The sequence below is a fragment of the Anabrus simplex genome, chromosome 1, assembly GCF_040414725.1.
Source record: "Anabrus simplex isolate iqAnaSimp1 chromosome 1, ASM4041472v1, whole genome shotgun sequence".
Classification (NCBI taxonomy): domain Eukaryota; kingdom Metazoa; phylum Arthropoda; class Insecta; order Orthoptera; family Tettigoniidae; genus Anabrus; species Anabrus simplex.
The window spans coordinates 788,526,887-788,547,703 of NC_090265.1; the positions used below are offsets into that span (position 1 = coordinate 788,526,887).

At 37.5% G+C, this 20,817-nt stretch overlaps 1 protein-coding gene across 1 annotated transcript in view; it reads right to left on the reverse strand.

Annotated features, from left to right (window-relative positions):
* Positions 1-2,824: 2,824 nt before the first annotated feature.
* LOC136857525 (esterase OVCA2) overlaps positions 2,825-20,817 on the reverse strand; it is a 55,851-nt gene continuing 37,858 nt past the window's right edge. Inside the window, exons 4-5 of the mRNA XM_067136252.2 lie at positions 5,706-5,846; positions 2,825-5,626 (exon numbers count right to left, since the gene is read on the reverse strand). Coding sequence (XP_066992353.2) covers positions 5,484-5,626; positions 5,706-5,846 — 284 coding nt within the window. The 3' untranslated portion in view covers positions 2,825-5,483. The remainder of the gene's footprint in view (positions 5,627-5,705; positions 5,847-20,817) is intronic.

Consider the following 20,817-nt stretch of genomic DNA (forward strand, 5'->3'; position numbering starts at 1 on the left):
AGTGGGAAGGAAGCGGCCGTGGTCTTAATTAAGGTACAGCCCCAGCATTTGCCTGGTGTGAAAATGGGAAACCACGGAAAATCATCTTCAGGACTGCCGACAATGGGGTTCGAACCCACGATCTCCCGAATACTGGATACTGGCCGCATTCAAGCGACTGCAGCTATCGAGCTCGGTAAGCTCATATCAATGGCAGCGAGCAGCAAAATATTTTGAATACTGAAAGTGCATTGTTCCACATAAAATGTGATCAGGCAAAAGATAAGTCTATTATTAAAAGAAAGTACTGTCATATTTTTTTTATTTTTTTTTTTTATCATTATGTGTTTCAAGTGCATACTTGTGGCCCACTTGAAATTTTCACCGCAAATATATCTGGAAAAAGAGTTATTGAAAAATTACTTTCATGGGTATGAAGACAGGGAAGGGGCTAATTAAAATAAATACTATGAGCCAGTCAAAAACGTAAGAAAATACGATTTCCAACATGAACTTACGTTTTTTAATGGACACCCACCCTGTATTATTTCTTGCACAGTCATTAACTTGAAAAATTACATAAGGAATGGCATTTGTTTTATCGCAATAGGTCAATTACATCCCGAGGTATTGTAACATGAAGTTGGCGCTTGAGTTAAATGAAACGCGCAGCAGTTGCACATCCTGAGATTCAAGCACGAACCTCACCTTACTATTAATCTTGATGCGATTGACGTACTATGATGCGACAAGCGCTGTACTTAATGTTATTTGCACTGTTATGAAGAGGGCTTGAAACAATACCGATTTCCAGTCACACACAATGGAAAATAACAAAAGGGTTTACTGGTTCGTGTTCTATTGATATCTACTACTGTAGGGTCAGTCATGGTAAATATGGGACATTTTTTACAACTTTGTTCATAAATTACAAACTACAACAGTGACAGTTATACAAAAAATCATAATAAGTTGTGACTGGTGTTACAAAAAACACTGGAAACAACAGATTACTACACATTCATTAACTTTTGAAAAATAAATATAAATGTGCGTCTCATTTTTAACCTGCAAAAGGGGGAATTATGAGACAACCCAGGGGAAAAGTGAGACAGTATTGTAGCAGACTGTAAAATCATGTTGGGGAGTTAATAGGGTAATTCTGAGATAGCGTAGGGTCAAAGGAAGACAGGAAAAAATCTGGGTGTAATAGTTTGCAACACTTTCCTCAGTTTTATTATAGGAACAAAATGGCCATGTTTTGATACCACGAAATTTAGACTTGAGATGCATTTTTATACTCATTCCTGACAAAAAATTACTTAGTATAGACTATTGACATTATACCATCTAATTAAATGGTACCTGAGCTTTATGCCTGAATTTATGTTACATTTTAATTATACTAAATAAATACATAGTGCCCATTGTAATCAGAATGGTGAAAAAATGAGACATCACTTGGTTTAAACTGGCTTAACAGAAATTGTAGAAGTTCTAGTTTTGTTTTTTTGTTTTTTCAAAAACATCAACTGTTCCTGGGAATGCAAATGTAATGCCTCTACCTTTCCCTGTTATTATTGAAACAGGCAATTTCCCTAGTAATTTTGACTTTTCCACAACAGCTACATCATTTTCATTAAGCCATAACACAGTTTTGTTATTGTCCACACAATTGAGACGCATGACTTGCATGTCTCCACCTTCCAGAACTTTCTGAACAGTGGCAACATATTTATATTGAAAAAAATGATGCTTTCCAGAACTTTCAAGAAGTACAAGTACAAAGTCACCGGGATTTACAGCATCTGTGTCAAGCAGATCAACTTCATCAAGACTGTCACCGCTACCTTGCCAATCTTCATCTTCGCTTGTAGCTGAGTCAGAAGAATGAACTACTTTTTTTTGCTAGTTGCTTTACGTCGCACCCACACAGATTGGTCTTATGGCGATGATGGGACAGGAAAGAGCTAGGAGTGGGAAAGAAGCAGCCATGGCCTTAATTAACGTACAGCCGCAGCATTTGCCTGGTGTGGAAATGGGAAACCATGGAAAATAATTTTCAGGGCTGCCGACAGTGGGGTTTGAACCTGCTATCTCCCAAATACTGGATACTGGCCGCACTTAAGCGACTGCAGCTATCGAGCTCAGTGAATGAACTTCTGCTCTTATCTTAGATGGAGGTTTTACTACTGGAACTGTTGCCTTATGAATACCTGCTTTTCCCTCACAAGCTTGGAATACTCTTTAGATGTTATCAACCTTGCTGTTGGGTCCACTCTTCTTCGCTTCATCAAGGTTTTGTCAGTGTGTTCTCGAAAGAATTTTCAGGAAGTATATCAGGAAAGGAGTCTGTAGGAATCATAAACATAAGTATTTAGGTACAGAAACAAGTGTACCAACTGTCTCATTTTCCCCCTAAAAATGTCTCACTTTTACCCTAATGTTGTCTCATATTTACCCCCCTTTTTTAAAAATGAATTTTCTTCTCAAATCAAAAACTTAAAATTGTGTTTTCAAGCTGAAAAAGAAAATTCTCCCTTACACTACCAAATAAAACCAGAAACACTTTCCTGGATATTTGGGTTGAGCCAGAGTAACAAAATACAAAGACAAAGTGCAATGCATGAAAGTTTTTTGGTTAGAAAAAACACCACTCAGGAAAAACTTGTGTACTGCTAGATATATAGTTTGGACACTTTCCAATTATTTTACCATAATGGAAAAAAAGACTAATATATAATATCATTCAGGCAAAGTGTTGAGATTATTAATCAGAGCAGAAAAAATTGAGTGTCTCATTTTTTCCTTTTTTTTTTTTGTCTCATAATTACCCTGACTGACCCTACAGTACTAGAATGGACATAACAGTAACGAAATTTATTATCACCAGTCGGGGTATTACATAATCAATGGCTGACTAAGGATCTAGCACAGGGGGGAAATGCTGGTTTATTGTACGTAGTTCTACGTCAATTACATAATGTTACATGACAAGTACAGGTCATGTTACTGAACATTACACATTACAGTTGAAATTTTGCACACAGTGAAGTGGTGACAAACATATATTTGTACAGTAATACGTACAAAACAAACAAACTTCTCAGAAACACACAAACATGTACGCCAGTATGCAACCAGATTTCTCACAGCAGAAACTCTACAAAGCATGTTCAAAGACATTGCTATTTACATGGCAACACCGCTGTGCACGCTCCAACAGTGATCAACTCACTGCTGTCAGTGTTTCTAGTGTTAGTGCAGCACATGCAGCAGTAATACAGTCTTTCATGTTGTCCATTGTTGTTGGAACCTGCTGATACACCTCATTTTTCACACGTCCCCAAAGAAAAGAATCTAATGGAGTGAGGTCTGGCGATCGCGCTGGAAATATCTGAACAGGACTGCCTCATCCTATCCATTGATTTGGGAATTGTTGGTTTAGTGCATTTCTTGCCACTATGGGATTATGCGCAGGGCATCCATCATGTTGATGCCACATTATCTGACGCAAATTCAGAGGTAGGTCTTCTATTAGTACAGGTATGGTACGTCTCAAAACTGCCTGTACTTTCGCCCGGTAAGAGTGCCATCAATGAAATACGGGCTAATGATGTGTTGCCCTACAATACCACACCATTCATTGATGCTCCACTGACGATGTTCTACCTGACGAAGCCAATATGGGTTTTCCGTTGCCCAGTAATGCATATTGTGTAAATTGATGTTCCCATGGTGTGTGATTGTGGCTTCATTGGTAAACAGTACCCTACGCATAATGTATGGCCTTGCTGCAGAACCCACTGGCAGTATTCCAGATGAATTTGGAAGTCATTGCCATGAATCCCTTGATGTAGGGACAAGTGGCATGGGTGGTATTTGTGCCTGTGAAGAATGCGCAGCAGGCTTGTTCAAGGGAATCCAATCTGTCTTTCCATTTCACAAGAATTGGCATGAGGATTTAATGCGATGGCTGCCAGAACAGCTATTTCTGCTGCTTCATGTGTTACTCTCTTGCTTTGGACCTGCGTTCGTGGAGACAAGCTTCCTGTTTCGGGAAGTTTTCTAACAATTTTAGTGAAGATAGGACAGGTTGAGTGATGTCTATTAGGGTAACGCTGTGCATACAGTTGTGCTGCTCGTGTGCCATTTTTGTGACATTCTTCGTAAAGTAATAACATGTCAACCATTTCTTCATTTGCGAAAACCATGTCAAATGCCTAGAAAGGATGGACAGGTAAATTAATGACACGTTTAAAACACTGATGCCAATTACCGTGTACAGAACACCAGTGTCGTTTAGCCGAACGTACCTCCAACTAGTCAACCTTCTTCGTAGAGAACCGCTCACACATACACATACACCAGTGTTGTCATATCGTTCCGTTCCAGTACAGACCTTCAGAGACGACGGTTGTATTGAATAGTGTAATGGGTCGGCTTACACTGACCGGTGACATTAAATTTTGTTGCAGTAACTTTGCTGTACGAATTATGTACATTCCGAAGTAGTACAATACCGAGTACCGTACTGTGTAGATAAATAAAACACGCAAGAGATAAACTGTTGTTTGCATATCCCTTTGGTGTGGCTGGAACCCCTATTCTTATTTTCAGCCCTCTTGATAACATTGCAAATAACATTAAGTGTAGCGCTTGTCGCATCATAGTACGTCAATCACATCACGATTAAGAGGAACATGAGTTTCGTGCTTGAATCTCGGAATGTACAACTGTTGCGCGTTTCGTTTATCTCAAGCATCAACTTCACGTTGCAATACCTCGAGATGCAATTGACCTATTGCGATAAAACAAACGCCATTCCTTATGTGACTGGTCATGTTAATGATTGTGCAAGAAATAATACAAGGTGTCCATTAAAAAATCATAAGTTTATGTTGAAAATCACATTTTCTTAAGTTTTTGACTATCTCATAGTATTTGCTTTAATTAGCCCCTTCCCTGCCTTCATACCCGTGAAAATAATTTTTCAATCTCTCTTGTTGTTCCAGATATATTTGCGGTGAAAGTTTTAAGTGGGCCACTCTGTATATGAGCTTTATTTTTTAAGTAATATGTTTGCAGTTGCTTTATAACTGGTTTTTCCCATATCCATGGTTTTTCCTCGTCTATCAGGATTTTTTCGTGATCCCACAAAAAGCAATGAATAAAGGTTTCACTGTAATGACATGGCGACATGACGATCCAAACTCCTCACAATAAACACACACACACACACACACACACAATTTGGTATTTGATTGTAGTTTTGTGACACAGTCGTATGGCAGTGAACTATAACAATAACTGTTCCACTGAGTGGCTGTCTTCTCTACTTCTGACACGAGTATAAACACTTCTCACTACCAAGAGTTGTTTCATCATCTTACATCAAGCACAGCAGCCATCTTCGGCTCTCCTTGCACTCGGACATATTTTAAAATTGTATTTCACATGTGATGGTTATTTGGGATGATCTTCTTTTTAGCCTGATGTATATGTCACCGTGTTTCAATGTTGTGAACACTTTCAAAGAAACTAATGTAAGTCTGTTTCTGAGCATCAGCTGCAGGCACAAAGTGGCCTCCTGGATGTTCTAGAACAACTGGATCCTTGAAATGTTTTGTTAATTGGATACTTCTTTCTGAAAGAAGAAAAAAAATACATTTTACTTTGAGAATTGTATGAGCAAGAAATCTGATGTAATATATAATATAATATACCTTTTGGAATAACTTTGTCACTTTCTCCAAACACATGCAAGGTAGGAATCAATACAGTTTCAGTATAATGCTCATCATGTGGCTTGCATAAGGACTTGAATCCAGCTACCATAACTGCAAACTGGAAACTGAAGTCCAATACTGAAAGAACAAACACAAATATATGTTTTTGTAATTATCCCAATAGGACCAATATATTATCAGTGCATGTCTAACAAGAAGTTCCTTGTTTGCTGATGATCTTGCTCTCGCCACACAAAGTATCAATTTTGAAAGCCCTAATTGTGTTAGGTAGCCTTAGGGGCCTTTTGATAGACACTGTTAAGCCCTCAGCAACGGGGAACATCTGAGTGCCACTTTACCCAGTGGACAGAGGGGATTCAGATATGAGCACTAAGAAAATGCAGTGATCTCTTTAAAAATTCACTGTTACAACAGCTTAGCTCAGATTATTTTCAAATGCTTATAGTAGAGACTCAAAAGAATGTAGTTTATATTCACTGACTTTATATTTACCTTTTAGTCCACTAATGGAGAAGAGACCTTCCACATTTTATATTGAATGAAAGCGACGTTCTTGTATTTGCATGGGCTGTTTCACAATGCAGTGAAAACTAGGGTAATCATTCCTTCAAGAATGTTGAGTGGAAGAACCGGGAACAATAGTTCAAAGATTCATTTAGCACAAATCCCAGGATAATGGGACAATTAGTTCATGAGAAAGAGGGCATAATCTTTGGCGTATTTTGTTGTCCAATACTTGGTTGCGCGCACCATTCCCCCTCCATTCCTTATCGCTCTCACTTTGCTCAGTTCGGTCTGATATAATGCTGTTATCGTCTGATTTATTAAAACTTATTTGCTTCTCTTTCATTCAACTGCACTGTACCATGCTTCTGCGCCACACAATATCATATTTCAAAGTGACAGTGAGTCAAGTATTTATGAGGTGCAAGAGGTTTCAGTCATTGAAAGAATTATAGAAATTCTCACCAGAAGATATCAACATTCATATCAGTGAAAAGATAGCGATTTATACTATCAATCATATTTTCTCGCATAATTAATATCCTGGCATAATTTAAAGTGCTGTTATCAGCTAGTAGGAAATACCACTGCATTGGTTCAGCGAGTGAATCAGCCCAGAAGTGGCCTGTGACACTATTCCAGTCTCGTACGAACATATTTTATGAGTGTTTCGGGTGCGGAACATGTGCTTTCTGTGATCTCAAAACTGTCTGTTTATCCAAATTAAGCAAGTTTTCGAGTAATATGGCATCGTATAAGCTCGCAGTGATCAGTGACGCCGAAACATACGGAAATAGGGCTGCGGGCCGCAAGTATTCAGTGTCCGAATGCAACGTGCGCTAGTGGCGGAAACAGAAAAGTGTACAAGTCTCGCAGAGCATTTTGCAGACCAAAAAGTGGCAAGTTTCCACAAATAGAGGAAGAACTACTTAAATATGTGATTTAGTTACTGAACGATGGATATGCCGTTTCTCACTAATTGCTGTATTTTAAAGCACGAGAAATATCTGCTGCACTTGGAATCAGTGTCTTGGATTTTAACACGCTGAGCGCCACCGGTGTCTATTTTTAGACTTTTTGCCAGGCCATGGCAGACACAGGTGTCCGCTGGCTCAAAATTGGTAAAGTACGCACTTTTCCGACTTTATACAGAATTTGACCATATAGAATATCTGTCAGATCCCATTCGGTTATAATTCATGCACCAGGCTTCAAAATTATACATTTAGGTACAATATATTTTATTTGGGGGGATGGGCCAAAATGTATTTTTGCTCTCTGGTGTTACAGTGGCAACATTCTACCACGCTTTTAACACAAAAGTAAAAAATTAACATAAAAAACTAGAATAAATTAAGGCGGACACCGGTGTCCACTGTGGCCTGTTAGGAAACTTCCATCGGCTGGGGCCAAGGCGGTCACGCTAGTGGACCCAGTAATGTGCTGAATGTGTACAAAACAACACTTCAAGTAGTGCCATACACATTCAGCACATTACTGGGCGCGCGCGAGCAGGATCCCTCCTTCAATGCCTGGCTGTTCTCATGTTGAACAGTTTTTGTGGCCACCTGACGGATGACACTAAGAAGTGGCTTCAAATAGCCTATGCAGTGGCCTCCACAGTATGCACTAGCCTTGCGTCTTGGGTGGTGTGCTAAGTCCCAACTGACGAGCCTAACTTAGCACACGAGGGCGAAACGCAGGCAACCAAGAATGAGTTAGCTGGAAAATTTATAATGTCCAATAACGGACCATTATATTGGTATTATAAATTTACTCATTCAGGACAAATATTTTAGGTTCCCTATGGGAATCAACATCTACATCATTTGATGGCCAGGCAGGCATCTATTTTTTGGAAATGAGACATAGCTCTCATAGTGCATTGGCACTGCTGGTGGCTTCAAATAGCCTATGCAGTGGCCTCCACAGTATGCAGTAGCCTTGCGTCTTGGGTGGTGTGCTAAGTCCCAACTGACGAGCCTAACTTAGCACACGAGGGCGAAACGCAGGCAACTAAGAATGAGTTAGCTGGAAAATTTATAATGTCCAATAACGGACCATTATATTGGTATTACTAAGAAGTTGGGGAGGATGGTTGGCACTACAAAATTATGCCTGAGGAAGGTGATAGGCAAGGCGTTGATAACCGAGGAAAGGCTTAACACCATTCTAGTAAATATTGAAGCCGCCATCAACTCATGACCCCTCCTTCAGAATGAAGATGAAACAGAAGCTCTGACTCCCGCCCATTTCTGGACCGGACAAAGATTAACGGCCATACCAACAGGACCAGAACCAGCATTAAGGACGAACCTGACAAAGGAGTTAGCAGTTCGACAAAAGATGTCAAACGACTTCTGGAAGCGCTGGACTAAGGAATATACAATGCTTATTAAAGATAAAAGGTTTCCACCTATTCAATACACTAACATAGTGATTCAATTAAGACAGCACATATTTATTATAAACACTAGCTGACCCGACAGACGTCGTTCTGTCAAAAATAAATGACAATGGAACGAACTCAAAGTCAGTCCGTACTGTACGCAAAAATCAGAATAATACAAATGACTACATTATCAACATCGAATGAGTTAATTTTCTACTGCTACCAAAAGTTAATAACAAACTACTGGAAAAACGTGTTTTCATTACCTGCAATATTAATATCTTGACTGTGAATAAGGAAATGCTGAAATAGGTCACAGCATATCACTACCTAGAAATGACCCTGATAGACTGTAACATAGATAGGAACTGTTCAGCAGGTCTTCAAATCCCTCACAGAGCCATAATTATCCCCCGTTGCAAATGAAGTAATTTGATAAGTTGATGGCGTGAAGACAATGTGACAAAACTTACTCCTCTTTCTTCGCAGGAAATAACTATCATAGAAAACACTGATTCCAATCAACACTATGAAGATACATGATATTTTTTGTTTGATTACCTGGCATGTAAACAAACAAACTGTTTTCCAACACGGGAACAGGCAACATGGGTTTTCAAGATTAATGCTGCAAACACTCAATGACTGCCCCTGGGATTTATTTATGGTCATAGCAAAAGCGAGATGCACTGGAAACTGCAGTTGTTTAAATTCAAATGGTATGTCAGTCGGTTGCGTGGTATCAAAACGTCTTCCCCGTTAGAATGGTTGCTTCGATCACGTTGTTCAGCAATGGTTTCACCGCTAGCCGTGTGCCATTACAAAGACGTGGTTCGTCGCAACATTATGACCACTGATCAGACCTTTAATTGAAGAATGTGAGGCGACAATCCTGGCAATCAATCGATCAATCAATCAATCACTACTGATCTGCTTTTAGGGCAGTCACCCAGGTGGCAGATTCCCTATCTGTTGTTTTCCTAGCCTTTTCTTAAATGATTGCAAAGAAACTGGAAATTTATTGAACATCTCCCTTGGTAAATTATTCCAATCCCTAACTCCCCTTCCTATAAATGAATATTTGCCTCAATTTGTCCTCTTGAATTCCAACTTTATCTTCATATTGTGATCTTTCCTACTTTTAAAGACACCATCCAAACATATTCGTCTACTGATGTCCTCCCACGCCATCTCTCCACTGATGACAGCTTGGATCATACCACTTAGTCGAGCAGCTTGTCTCCTTTCTCCCAAGTCTTCCCAGCCCAAACTTTGCAACAACTTTGCATCCAGCGAGTTCAAAAATTCGGATGGATAGTTCTGATTACAATTTTGTGATTAGGCCTCTCAGAAGGCATGAGATCCAGGGCAGTTCTGAACAATGTAATCAACTGATTGTGTTGATGAAAGAGTTTGTTACTGTTCTACAATAGACCTCTTCACTGAACTTTTATGAACACAACGCAGATCAATTTCTTGTATTGAACTGCACATGAAATAAATTTGCAGAAATTTGTAGTCTCCATCTATCACCGACAACTGTGAATCTGCTCTGTAATATATTTGGCCTTGTATCTGTAAATTAAGAAGGACAGGTTTATTATTAAACATATTGTTATATGTTACCTTGAAAGTTGGCATGAAATTGTCCCGAAGTACATTTGTTGCCCCAAATGAAGTCATTTCAAAGCAGTTGTTATATTTTTGGATATTTGTAATGAAATGTATGGAATCTGTTCCTGTTACTGAAACCAATGAGTGGAATCAATGGCACTAATTTCACTTTTCCATTTGCGCAACACAATCTAGCGGCTTCATTTTTGTATTTCAATGCCTTACAATATTGGCAAACTGAGTTCATAGATCCAATAGCAATGCATTGATAGGCACTGTAGTCAATTGAAACATCGTAACTGAAAGCAGCTCGATTCAAACTTGCAAGATTATTAGCTGAACGACGCGCTGCACGGATTTGTGATATCCAAATCCTTTCAGTTTCATTTCGCTCTTCACGTTGTTGTGCAGTTCGATTAGACTGAAAATTAACTTGGCTTGTAGCATTTCGAGTTCTTCAACCAAAGTTGCTCCGCCTGCGTCTTATAGGCGGCATGAGTCTTGAAATGAGTATACTGTGTATGGAAGCACACACAAAATAAATCAATCAACCAAAGAAATCGATGAACTTGTTTGTTGAGAAGCGAAGATTTAAAAACGATCAGGGTAGACAGGTCTCCAACTATGACAAAACAGCGTATGTTTGGGAGATCCGTACCAGCAGTCACGGCAGCGAGACAGCCGAGTCACGCGCGAAACCAAAACCCAAGAAGACGTTCTTCCTGTCACAAACTGAGAACTAAGCGAGATAAGAACTTGGGGTTTGTTTTAAAGATAACTTCCATATCCGAAGACCATTTGCCTTGCTTTGACCACCTATGCAAATTCAATAGCAAAGAAGTTGGCCAGCGACTGACTTTTTCGTGCCTGCACATAAAATCTCTGAACATGACTGAAAAGAAACATAAATAGTGCATGTTCTTATCATTTAAATTTAAAGGCAAACTTATCTACGTCGAGCTTAAATGTTCTTTAACCAGTAGTGAAAAAATTACAAATATAGTGAATATAAAATAGGAGTTATGACATGATAAGTTAACGTGCTGGATTAGAGGAGGACAGCGCTAAGCGCAAACGTGGGAGAAGGAAAGAGACTAACAGTTTGATCGGAAAAAGAGAAATGGGGCTTTTACGTTTTTCCTAGCTTTTTTTTCTAATTTTTCTCTTCGTAAAAACCTTACTCGGACTTCGACTAGTATTTGAAAAAAAGAATTAGCCGAATTGGTCCAGCCGTTCCCAAGTTTTGCTCTTAGAAACACATTTAGTGATTCATTTTTATTTATATAGATTATGGTGTACATTATGGTACCGGTTTTGGCATCTTGCGTGCCATCATCAGCCATTGAGAAAAGTATTGCAAGGTATGTTGGATGAATAAATTTAAAAAAAACTATTAGTACAATATAAAATATATACAGAGCATACTATTCTGATTAGCGAGTCTTACATTTGTATATATGCATTAAAATATATGTGACTAAGTAGCAAAGACCAATTAATCTTTAGAAAGTTAAATACGTCTTAAAACACAAAATTATCTTGTATGTCAAAAAATCTGTTAATAGTTGTCTGTAATTGGCCTAGAAAATTACAAGGATTTCCTGATAAAATTTATCATTAGTCCTTCAATAACATCTGACGTGTTGAATACATAATTTCTAGAACATTGTTCTTTGGTTAGGTGTGAGTTATACGTATTTATGTAAAACAGGCCCTTACAATATATAATTGTAAGTTTAATATCAAATACAAGGTTTTCTTCCTTTTTTAAAAATATCACAGTCTTTGTGTGACTATTGTAAAAACTTCTAGGTGTTGATATAATTTAAGCTTGAACTCTGCATTCATAATATTGTTTTAAAAATATAATAGTGTATGGCTGAGGCCGTATGTTTATGGCTGAGATCTTGAAAAATTGTTTCAATGTCAGGTGGAATTGGACAGGTTAATACTGATCTCGAACCAGCACGGACCTAAAAATAGAAAATGAATTGTGAAATTCTTAATATTAAATAAGTCTGCCCCACCAGGCAAAAGGTAAAGCCTATCTTTATAAGAGCTTACATATTACAATAGGGAAATTGAGCAAGGATATTAACTTTATCAAAAAATGCATTACAAATAAATTGACTCCAAAATTCTTAAAAAACAGAAGGCACATTTTAACACACCAAAGAAAAGTGCAGGAAAAAACTAATAAACTTCGGCTCCAAAATGAATTAAAGTTTTTACATAAGAAAAAATATTTCTGAACAACCGTTTGTATGAAACTCATCTCAAAATTACCAAGTTGTTGTCAGCTGCACAGTGGAATATTTTGCAAAATACAGTGCAGAACACGTTAACTAAGATATTTTTCCAGAAACAGAACACATTAGATAGAAAATTCCAGGCTCTTCTCAACGAATTCAACTCGAAAAACAGGCCATCTAGAAACGCAACCCCATACAACACACAAACTCAAAACCTAGCCCAATTTCACCAGCCATTCGTGAATCTATCAAAAACCAATTTTGACCAAGAAGAAATAGAAATTCTTTCCAAAGGACCTAAACATAATTGGCCCAATTATAATATCGCAATTATGGCTAAAAAACTAATAATTGAGACAGAGGCAGCCATCAGTAAAATGCCTACAGACACTCAAAATGAAGTCAGGTACGAGGCTGAAAACAAATTAAAAATATCTTCAGTACACCAACTAATATTATAAATACATTGCAGCTTAAAGACAGAAAAAAGATCTGTCAGCTCAAAAATAAAATCAGAAATTCAAACATTATTATTACCAAAGCAGATAAAGGTAACACTACCGTTATATTAGATCAAACAAATTACATAGCTAAAACACAAAATTTTTTCACAGATAAATCTTTCACAATTATACACAAAGACCCAACCCAGTCTATCCAAAAACAACTTAAACAAATTCTTAAAAATACAACATGCTTGTTTACTGATAGCAAAAAGAACAAATTGATTAATATGAACCCCGGCTTACTGACTGTAAAAGCACAACCAAAAATACATAAAAACGGATTTCGTATACGCCCTATAATAAATTTCAGACCAAGCCCTCTGTATAAAACAGCGCAATTTATAAAGCAATTTTTGAGTAAGCATTACACTTTTCAAGCCAGTAAATCTATTAAAAATACTTTAGAATTAAACAACTGGATAATGTCAAATTACAACCATATCATACAATGCACTCATTCGATATCACTAATATGTATGCTAACATATGCCCTGTTGACAGAGTCACGGCGGTATAACCGTTACATCCATTATGGAGGAAATGCTGTGATTTCAGCTAGTCCATTAGCTGAGAGGTGGCAGCCCCACCAATGGTCTTACTTCCTTCAGGCTAGCAACCCGTCGGAAGGACATTTGACTGCTTTCAAGTCTTGCAAAAAGTAAAATGCAAGATCGTAACGGGTCACATGGCCCAATACTTGGAAGGAAGATGATGACATTAAACCAGAAAAAGTCATACCAATCGTCCTAAAAAACTTGCGCACTCATAGCCAGCTTAGCCAACTTGAAATAGACGACTTTATGCCAATTCTGAAGCTTTTAACCAATAACAATTATTTTACTTTCAACAAATATATATGGGTTCACCGGCATCAAGCATCCTGGCTGATATACACATTAGATTTTTTGGAACACACAAAAATTGAAAAAACAAGACATTCAATAATATAGCCTTATGGTCTAGATTCGTAGATGATACTTTTGTAATCATGGACCAACGTACCACTGATGCACCCTCCACCCTAACACACCTTAATAACATTGATACTGATATCAAATTCACAATAGAATCCGAAAGTAATAAGACCCTAAATTTTCTGGAATTAACCATCACCAGACTCCCATTTTCTTTAGATATAAAATCTACAGGAAACCAACACACACAGCTACGACGATCAAACAAGATTCTGTACATCCTCCTAGTCATAAAAGAGCTACCTATAATAGTCTAATACAAAGAGCATTTAATGTACCCATGTCTAACACAGAACTCAAGAAAGAATTCAACACTATACGCAAGATCGCATCCCACAATGGTTATAACAAAAGTTTTGTAGAAGACATAATTTACAAGTTCAAACACCGGCCTAGGACTAAGTTACAAAAAGAAGCAACTAAAGCAAAAACCTATGCAGCATTCACGTTTAACTCTGACATTTTCCGACTAACGAATATTTTTAAAGAAAGAAACATCAATATTTCCTTTAGAACTAACAACAGAAACCTTAATATTTTTCATAATTCTAAATTGGTTAATGTATCCAATCTGTTTGATAGATCAGGCGTTTATAGGTTTCATTGCAACAACTGCTCCAGTGTTTATATCGGACAAACCGGGAGATCATTTAATATTAGATACAACGAACATATTAATGCCATTAGGTACAGGAAATTTTCAGTAATAGGCCAGCATACACAAGAATACAAACATAATTTTCACGGTATTAGCAACGATTTGGACATCATTGAAACAATGAACAAAGGCCTACTATTAGACCTGACGGAGCTATGTTTCATTACATTAGATCAGTATTACAATTCTAATTACAATCTCAATGATCTTTCGGAGAAACCTACAATTTTATTTGATATGCTTATATCAGTGATAAATAACTTAAAAACAATTAGTACACAAAACATTACGCAGCACGCTGGCTTATTATCCCCAGCAAAGCCCACGCCCCACTGACATATAGTCTCACGCTACCGCAACTTCCCCTTCCCCTACCTAACACGCCCCGCCTAACAGCTGACATTTGCTGGCAGTTGCTTGACACTTCATAATCCAGTTCCTCACAAACACCACACGCAGTTACATCGAGCTAGAGGTGAGTTTCATACCTTATTGTTCCCTTCTTTTCTAAAGCGCCGCTTCTGATTTTCGGAATTCCAACACCAAATTCACAATTCATTTTCTATTTTTAGGTCTGCGCTGGTTCGAGTCAGTATTAACCTGTCCAATTCCACCTGACATTGAAACAATTTTTCAAGATCTCAGCCAACAAGATGGCAACTACTGTGTGTGAGTCTGTGATATCCGTGGTGGATAATGGTGCAAGATGCAGTGAAAAATGTGGCAAATGCAGAAGAGTAGTTAAAAATGGGATTCTGTGTCGTAAGTGTGATGAATGGTACCATTTTTGTTGTGCAAATATTGTAAATAGGACTGATATTGAAGAATGTGGCTGTGTGCCGAGTGTAAACAAACTGATAGTGAGGCAGAACAACAAGAAAGAGAGACGAATCTATGCTTAAGATTTTAGGAGTGCTACAAGAAGACGTATGTGCTCTGAAACTTGAAAATGAAAACTTACAAGGATAGAATAAAGAAACTGGATGATAAAGAAGACAGTGGAGAAGAAAGATCGCCGTAGACGGAAGTGACACATAGCCATTTTAGGCCTAATGTTAAACATATGGGAGAAACTACGTACAACTTAAAACCAGGAAAAAACTCTTTGCAGTGCCAAAATAGATTTCACTCATTGCAACAAGTTCCAGAAGAAGACACATCAAGTTTTCCAAATAATTTAAAATCCAGTGGAGGTAACCTACAGAAGAAGAAAACCAACCGAAAGTCAAGATCGCCAAAATTCATCTCTACGCAGACAGTCAAGGGCGGGGTATGGCAGAAGGCATCAAGGATGAACTGCATAAGCCAGAAACTGAGGTTTTAGGACCTATAAAACCAGGTGCCAAAACTGAAGACGTCCTTTCAAGTTGTGATCCTGTGTTAGAGAAGGACAACTATGTGGTGATTGTGAGTGGTACAAATGACACTGCTGCAAATGAAGGTGAGGAATTGATTACGACCCTCAGAGGTAAGATTTCCAAACTACCTGACTTAAAATAATTGTAGTTAATGTGCCATCCAGGTATGACCTTATAGAGGACTCATGTGTGAACAAAGCTGTACATGATGTAAATATAAAAATCAAGAGATTATGTAAGAGTTTTAGAAATGTTTATGTAGTAGATACATTAAGTCTTGGCAGGCAAATTTGCACTAGGCATGGGTTACATCTGAATGGTAATGGAAAAGCAACTCTCTGTAGACAAATTGCTACAATTATCAACGGAGATTTTCAAACTAATATGCACTTAAGAAAACCCATACCACTAAATTCGCATATACAGGGAAACTTGCCAGAAAACCCAAATCCTTAAATCAAGATCTACCTATTGTACCAGGAAACGTTTTTGGGAAAAGGGCATGAGTAGGACCTCAGGGAGTGGAACATGGTTTTGGAGCCAATACAGAGTAGGATAGACTCACAGAGCGAATAATAGATGGTTAAAAATTTTTTTTAAACAATTTATTAATTCTTCACCCTGCAATATGATTAATGGACTCAAATCTGGCATTGAAATTAAAAGTTTGAATGTAATCTTCCTAAATTCTGTTCATGAAAATTAAATGAATATCACTGATTCCAAAGTCTTTCATATGTGAGAAGACGAGGTATTAGATTTCCACCTAAAGTCTTTCTAAATATGAGCACACATTTGTAATTGCAAATTGACATGAGAAATTAAATTTCTGTTAAAAGTTTTCAGGTTTTCAGTTTGTAAACCTTGATGTATAGCACACTTGAAAAGCCTAAAGTCTTTCTATGAGATATGAAAATTAAATTTGAAAATTAAATTAATCACTTCTGAGAAACTATGAGAACTCTGAAATATTTGTTCACACGCGGGACTGAAGTTTCCACTGTTCAAAATTAATGAGAAAATTTTAGTCAGTTTGTTACTACTCACTTAATGAAAGAAATGTTGCTACAAATGTTGAAGGATGGACGTCTGGAATGTTCCGTGGAGAATCAGGATCGGCGGTGTTCCCTTAACACACCATGTTGACGTCCCCGATGAGGTGATGATAGCTGGAACTGGATCGTGTAGAATTGCAGCTCGTTAAGTTGATTTTTCGCACACGAAAAATTCACTTAGTGCGAGTAGTTATCACTGACACTGTCATTTACTGTTGAACACAGTTTATGGCATAATTGAACTTTAAGACGTTAAATGAATAATCACAGTTCACACTTGAAAAAGGCAAATCATAGTCTATAATCACGGTCTTTGAACACGGTCATTAAGTCACTAAGGATTATTTTCTGATTATCTTGTTATTATAACGTCATATTACCTCAGAAAAAGTTCTTAGTATTCACCCAGATTACTACTGTAAGTCGTATACTAATATGGCGTGAATAAAGAAATACAGTTCAATACTCTAAGAGAAATGAGTTCTGTTAATTCTACACATTCGTTTCTGCAGAAGTTCAATATCATGTGAAGTAAACTAAGTCTACACGTAATGATATATTTGATACTTTGATACTTGAACTTCAATAAGTTCACTCGTATTATATTCTCAAATTCTTTAGAATTAGACTGTAGTCGCGACGCGATGTACTAAATACAGTGCGACGTCTTTTATAATTTTGTCGGCGATATAACTTCATGTTCTGGAACGTGACGGCAAGTATTTTCACCGTGACTGCGCGGACATACTGTACGAGGGTCGGTCTCTCCTCTATCTCACTCACACACATCTGTGTACTCGTCCTTGTACTGCGCTGCTCTGCTTGTTAGCCTTGACATATATACACCGGCGCTGGGAGGGGTGGTTTCTCTTGGCCATGTGACCGTGAGTGTATAATTTTCTTAGACTTTAAATTATTATAACTCAACAACCATGGGATGGATTAATTCGAAATTCACAGGGATTAACTTTTATGACGTCCGCTACAATTCAGCGTTTGTCCCGTTGAAATTGGTTAAGGCGTTGAAAAGCTTGTGAAAAGAAATTTTTTTTTCGAGAAATATCTCTAGGGGAGGTGAGCTTCGAGCGACAGGTGACGTCACTTGACTTCGCCTAGTGCACTCGTGAAGACTGGCACCTGCTGGAACATTCCTTTATTTAAATGTTCGTACGTCGGACGGATATTTTATGCTGGAATAACGTTTCTTTCGATTGATATGGGCCAGGACATTAGGCTTTCCTGGTACACTATGTACAAAGTCAAATGTTACACAATTGCAACAGTCAAGTTTTAGGGAGGAACGGGGTCTGAGATTGCTCTTGATAAACTGTCAGAGTGTAGTAAATAAACAATTAAAATTCGGTACATCGATGGAATCTTATGAGAATGATGTGGTGATAGGACTGGAATCGTGGTTGAGAGAAGGGGTGGATAATAGAGAAGTATTTCCAGAAGGGTATACAGTCTATCGTAGAGACCGAGGAGATAAAAAGGGAGGGGGGGGGGGTGTTTATTCTGGTGAAGGAAACTTATTGTTCACATGAATGGTTTACCGATGAAAGGGATGAAATATTAGGGATAAAATTAGTTTGTGATAATATGAAGGAGGTGGGAATTACAGGAACATATAGGCCAGGAAGAGAGGAAAGAGACATGGAAATATTTGAGAACATAATAGATTATACTCATAAAAACAATAATAATGATATGGTAATAATTGGGGGAGATCTAAACTTGCCTGAAGTTGAATGGAATGGAGCTGCAAGTGAAGCCCATGAACAGAAACTGGCAAATAAGTTAATTTGGGAGGGAGGATTTACACAAGTAGTACAAGAACCGACTTGTCTCAATAACTTGCTAGATGTATTCTTGGTTAAACCATGGGAAATTGTTGAAAAACTGAGGTAATTGAAGGAATAGGTGACCATAAGGCTGTAATAATGGATGTAGGACTCGTACCAAAAATGCTTAATAAGAGGGTCACACAAGACAAGAAATTACACAGAAAAACTAAAGTTGATGAATTTGGGACTTACCTTAAATCACAATTCAGTTGTTGGATAAGTGAAGGGAGTAATGTGGATACACTTTGGGCTAAATTTAAAGGAATCATTTGAGAAGGAGAGAAGAGATCTGTACCTGTTAAAAAGGGTAAAATGACTTCAGACCCTGTTTATTATACAAGGGAAATATGAAAATTAAAAAGAAAATGTAGAATAGTAAACAGGAAAATCAAAGAGGGTAGGGAAGAATAGAGAAACTAGAAAACAGCTAATGAGGGAACTGAATAGAGTGAAAAAGGAAGCAAAAGAGAAATATATGAATGGCATACTTCAAGAGGGTAATGACCACAAAGGGAAATGGAAAAGGCTGTATTCATATATTAGGAATCAAAAAGGAAAAGGAATCCAAATTCCTACAATGCTGGGAGAAGGGGGTGAACACTATTTAACAGATACTGAGAAAGCAAATCTATTTAGTAGGGAATTCAGAGATTCAGTAGAAGATTGTCAGGAGTTAGAAACAGTAACAGAAGATAGAGAGGGAGAGACACATAGGGAAACAAGAAGCTTCTCATTCACAAATGTAGATATGTTCAGAGAAATCCAACTGCTTCAGCATGGAAAAGCAGCAGGAAGTGATCAAATACTGGGGAGGTATTAAAGACACAGTGCCTTATTTAAAATTTCTCTTTGACTATGTCATAAATAATAGTGTAATACCAAAAGAATGGAAGGAATCTATAATAATATCAATTTATAAAAGAAAGGATGATAAAAGGAAACCAGAGAACTACAGACCAATCAGCCTGACCAGTATAGTTTGTAAAATACTGGAGAGTTTAATAGCAAAGTACATCTGAGGGGTATGTGATGATAAAAATTGGTTCATGAGGAGCCAGTATGGATTTAGAAAGAAATTTTCTTGTAAGGCACAACTGGTGGGATTTCAGCAGGACATATCAGATCAGTTGGATTCAGGAGGCCAGTTAGATTACATAGCCATAGATCTTTCCAAAGCCTTTGATAGAGTGGAACATGGAATATTATTAACGAAATTGGAATAGGATTGGACGTAAGGGTTATACGTTGTAAAAGAACATTTTTAAATTCAAGGGTTCAGAAAGTCAAAGTAGGAGATAATATATCACAGGAAGAGAAAGTTTGGAACGGAATTGCACAGGGTAGTATAATCGGTCCGTTACTTTTCTTAATATACACAAATGATTTAGGGAACAATATAACATCAAAAATAAGATTGTATGCAGATGATATAATTGTTTATAGGGAAATAAATTACACTGAGGATTGTTCAGTATTGTAAAGGGACCTTGAGAGTATCCAACAATGGGTTGAAGAAAATAATATGAAGGTTAATGGAGGCAAATCAACTGTTACAAAATTTACAAACAGGAGCTTTAAAACTGAATGTGAATATACTTTGGATGAGCTAGTTATCCCAAAAGATGGCAAGTGCAAATACTTAGGTGTGAGATTTGAAAGTAATTTGCACTGAAAGGGTCATGTTGATGACATTGTTGGGAAAGCATACAGATCGTTACATGTCATAATGAGGCTACTTAAAGGATGCAACAAAGAATTAAAAGAAAAAAGTTACTTAAGTATGGTTCGTCCATTATTGGAATATACAGTGTTTGGGATCCTCACCAAGAATACCTAATAAAAGAAATAGATAATGTGCAGAGGAAAGCAGCAAGATTTGTAACAGGGGATTTCAGGAGAAACAGTAGTGAATCAGAAATGTTAGAGGAACT